The sequence below is a fragment of the Sparus aurata genome, chromosome 9 (assembly GCF_900880675.1).
Source record: "Sparus aurata chromosome 9, fSpaAur1.1, whole genome shotgun sequence".
Classification (NCBI taxonomy): Eukaryota; Metazoa; Chordata; class Actinopteri; order Spariformes; family Sparidae; genus Sparus; species Sparus aurata.
Genome location: NC_044195.1, coordinates 20,302,808 through 20,307,255, shown reverse-complemented (window position 1 = coordinate 20,307,255; position 4,448 = coordinate 20,302,808). Strand labels below are relative to the sequence as shown.

Sequence of the window (4,448 nt, the reverse complement as noted above, 5' to 3'; positions counted from 1 at the left end):
GGAAAATAACGTTATTGTTCACTGCCTCTAAAATAATAAGAGAAGATTAACATACTCTACAAGTTAAAGTCCAGAATCCAAAAGCGTTTCTGAGGTTTTATCAAAGCTCAACAGTAAAAGTACTCACAATCCACTTTGTGTTTGTATCATTGGATTGAAATATTGATCTTGTGTTAATTAAACAAATATTTTACTCCGTTGGCAAGTTATATCTGAAATGGTGCTTGATAATTTGTTCATCAGTTTCGTGAGTAAAGTACCGTGTGTAACTATATCTGTGAAATAAATGAAATGAAGGTTTAATGTTTCCCGCTGAGGTGGAGTAAAGGTAGGAAGCAGCAGCTATCCTAACACTAAAGAACAAGTGTCCCAAAGTTGCATTTAAAGATACATTATGCAACTTTCTTGCTTAAAAAAATACAATATCACTAAACAAGGAAGGAAATATTTTTTTTAAAAGCCTTTATTGTAAATCTTTAAAGGGCCAACATTGGCGTGCAGGTGGTCGAGTGGTTAGAGCGCATGCCATAAACGCAGCCGACCCTGGTTCGATTCCGGCCAGAGGTCCTTTGCTGCGTGTCACATCCCCCTCTCTCTCCCATATTTCCTATCTGTCTACTGCTTAATAAAGGTGTCTATAAGTTTTCATCAGGGTCATCATGAAACCCTGTTGAAGACCTAAAGGCTTACTTCTTGCAGCACCTGTATTGCTTTTATAATCTTACATACTACACCTTTACAGTTGCTGCCAGAAAGTTTGTTTTTATTGATTCTGGCAGCCCCTCTGGACAAATACTGTAATATTAACACAGCTGTTAGCAGGACTTTATATAAGTGCCGTATAAGAGGCATCTTTATTTAACCAAGTTCAAAGTCCCTTGTACGTTGTAGTTAAACCAATATCAGCCACATAGCAGTGTTATAAATGAAATCCATGATTCAAAAAACAAATTTTTATTCTCCACACTTTGTACACTCAGAATGTTGATGAAGGTTCTCAGTCATCCAGCTCAATGTAATTCTAAATGCTGAGTTGGTCTTAGTCGTGAGTGCATTGATGGTGAGATTCATCTGTGGCACTCTTTCATCTAGTAGCTGGTTTTGAGCCCTCTGAAGGATCCTTGTGTCCTTTCACGCTGGAACTGAGGTGTAAGCTCTTAGGAATGATCCTGTGTTGCCTGCATCTCAAGTTGACGCTGTTCTTTCATAACTCCCGTACCAGCTAAAGGGCATTCCTCTCAAAATTGTAAGCAACATGTAGATGGAGGTTCTCAGTCATCCAGCTCGTGGTAATTCTAAGTGTTGCGATAGAGACTTAATTCTAATAATGGGTCTAAATAATGGAGACAGTGAGGGCCAAACAGCATTATTTTGAAAAACAGGTTTATTTTCCTCTGTGTCACACAGCCACTATTTAAAAATAATATTCCCACAAAAGTCTCTACTCATTTCACAACATTCATAATAAAATACAGTAACTTCAAGTCTTCTGACTTCAGCTGTCTCAAGACGCCTCCGGTGGACCGTGACACTGTCCGACTCCCAGCTGGATTAAAGCCCAGTGCAGGTTTCCACAGGATGTCTGAGACGACCGGCTGAAGGGAAATGCTTGGAGATGAAACACACTATATGCACCATATCAGTTCTTTGCAGAGGAAATGCTTTAAAGAGTTTTTACATTTTGTGAGAGGATTTTCCTACCGTATATTGTGCAGGACACACCTACAGTACGCACACTGAAAATACAAAAAGAACTCACTCCTCCGTACACTGTTTGCGAGGTCAGAGGTCAGGCACTACAATACTGAGGAGACCACAGTGTTTTGAGTTGATATTCAGCACGGGTGTAGTACAGTACAAGACATATGAAGTGCTACAATCATCTTTATGCATTAACCATATTTTTAACAAGACTGTGCTGTGTGTACTGTACACTGTATACATACATAGTGACAGTGATACCTCCTTGTATTTCACACAGTTAACTCAAACGCAGATGAACAGTAGAGCTGCTGGCACCTTATATTCAAAAAGCTGTAAACAATTATGTTTTTTTGATTGGCTTGTTCATTAAAAACAATATTCAGATTTTTTTTTAAAGCTGTGTGCCATTTCCTGCTTTTTCTTACAAAGGACTGACTGTAACATAAATAGTTGAGAAAATAAATACACACATATTCACTAAGCTAAAGTACTGATGATAAAAAAAAGTCTATCTACAGAGGAAATCTATGTTTCCCCAAATACAATATTGAGTCCATGAGTCAGTGTGTTTTGATAAAGAAAACAGTATTGCACTTATTAATCTGTTAAGTGTCTTTACTCAGCAGGAGAGCGCTTTCACACATTGCACATCAGTGTTATAACTGCGTATTGATTTAGTGTCACAGGTGAAGAGAAGGCCTCCAAACACTAAAGATGAAGTCTGATATGTAGAGAGGAGCACAGAGAGTCCACACTGGAATCTACTTTATTTTTCTTTCCTCATTTCAGCAGTTCAATCCAGCGTTTGTCAAAAAAGCTCCTCATGCGGTGGCCGGCTCGTCCAATATCTGAATCATCCTCGTTGAATCTTTCACAGTTCTCAAACACCAGGTTCACGTCAACAATGAATGTTTCCAGATTGGAGTAGCTGGAATTATTAGAAAAGGTTTCAATTTTAGTTAAGATGCACCAAGCCAATAAAAAATGGAAAATTATGACATGATGACATGCACGAAAAATCCACATGAAAAAAACATACATCTACTTAAAAGGTGGTTCCAGATGAAGCTGAAAGAAACCTGATAAATTGCCTCCAGTGATGTCACTCAGTGGCTTGGTTGCATTGTGGGTAATCATCTAAATTAATACAGCAGAACAAGAGATTTCTCCTTTTCGATTCCAGGAGTTCTTCTTCGTTGTCAACACCTGATGCCTAAATTACCCACAGTGCAACACAAGGACGCAATGGATATATCAGATAACATGCAGCTTCTTCCAGAGCCACAAAAGTCTTTATACTACTTCTATCATATATGCAGAAGTACTACCAAAGACCTGTGAACAAAAATTTAAACTTTGATATGTAAAAATGGTATATAGTTACCCTCTAAAGGTCAGGTCTGTAGGATTTAAGGGGATCTATTGGCTGAAGCCAAATATAATATTCACAATTGTGTTTTAATTTGCACCTGAAACTCATAATCTTCTCGTTTAGTTAGAATGACCTGTTTGTATCCACAGAGTTCGCCATGTTGCACCACCATGTTTCTACAGTAGCCCAAATGGATAAACCAAATACTGGCTCTAAAGAGGACCATTCATGTTTCTTTAGGGACCACTGTAGGGGCAGTTGAGACAAGGTGTGTTTAGTTGCTTGCAATCTGTAATGTCATCAATAGATCCCTCTAAAGCCTACACACTGGACCCTTTATAAAAAAATTCTGACGAAATGAAGTGAAATAAACATACTGGTTGTTGGTGAGCTTTTCTCTGATGGTGGAGAAGTCCATGGGCTTCTTGATGACCTTCCTGTATCCAGGGACAGCTTTGTGGTTGACCGGTGTGAGGAAGGGCCAAGCATCCTGATGGGCCTCCAGCTCAGCCAGCAGCACACTGGAAAGAGTAGCAGTGGTAGTACATATGAAATAATTGTGATATGTTCATGTCTCGTACACAAACATTACACGAGCCCATCAAAAAATGATGTACATTTAAGAAGAGTTAAAGTGAATGCTGTTACAGGCTGTTATTCAAGCAATGAGTATGTGTTCATGAGTACCGGCATGTCGCCAGCCCATCTGTGTTGTCGTCTCTGGCCGTTTTGGCTTTCTTCGCGCAGGAGACGGGGCTGTCATGCCTGGCCTGGGAGCTGGGTGGGCTGTCGTCTCCTTTCCTCTTCTTGAACTCCTTGGTACCTTTCTTTGGCACGCTGTTGCTGCTGGCAGCATCGCCTTTGATGAGCTCTCCTAGCGCAGATGGCTTAGCATTTCGTTTTACCTCTGTGCTTTTCTTCCCTCCTCCAGCTGTTCGGCTCTGGTGCCTCCTGCTCCGGGGGGACTGCCCACTTCCCTGAGTGGCAGAACACACAGAAGACACACAATGTATAATATTCAAATCAAATGATGTATATGTATAGCTATGATAACAGATGACTACATAGGATGCACCCCGTCCATCACAGTGGACTGATTTTATGAAATAAATGATAACAGAAAAGAATGAACACTCAGGGCATGCTGGTGTACCTTCGCTACACAAGTGGGACAAAACCAGTCGCCATCAGGTACTGTGGTGATCTTGGGTTTATGACAGTACGTGTGGCAGCCTTTGTCGCAGCCATCGCACAGTAAGAGCAGTTCTTCATTATCCCCCTTGTTACAGAGCTGGCAGTGCTGAAGACACCAAATATATGTAGTTTTAAATTCAAATGAAGGTACGTTACATTGAAAATTAGTGATTTATGT

At 40.2% G+C, this 4,448-nt stretch overlaps 1 protein-coding gene across 2 annotated transcripts in view; it reads right to left on the bottom strand.

The window, feature by feature from the left end:
* Positions 1–1,366: 1,366 nt before the first annotated feature.
* baz2bb (bromodomain adjacent to zinc finger domain, 2Bb) overlaps positions 1,367–4,448 on the bottom strand; it is a 59,977-nt gene continuing 56,895 nt past the window's right edge. For both annotated transcript variants that reach the window (XM_030427792.1, XM_030427793.1), the window contains exons 36-39: positions 4,230–4,376; positions 3,764–4,053; positions 3,454–3,597; positions 1,367–2,632 (exon numbers count right to left, since the gene is read on the bottom strand). In XM_030427792.1, the coding sequence (XP_030283652.1) occupies positions 2,485–2,632; positions 3,454–3,597; positions 3,764–4,053; positions 4,230–4,376 (729 nt within the window). In that variant the 3' untranslated portion in view covers positions 1,367–2,484. The remainder of the gene's footprint in view (positions 2,633–3,453; positions 3,598–3,763; positions 4,054–4,229; positions 4,377–4,448) is intronic.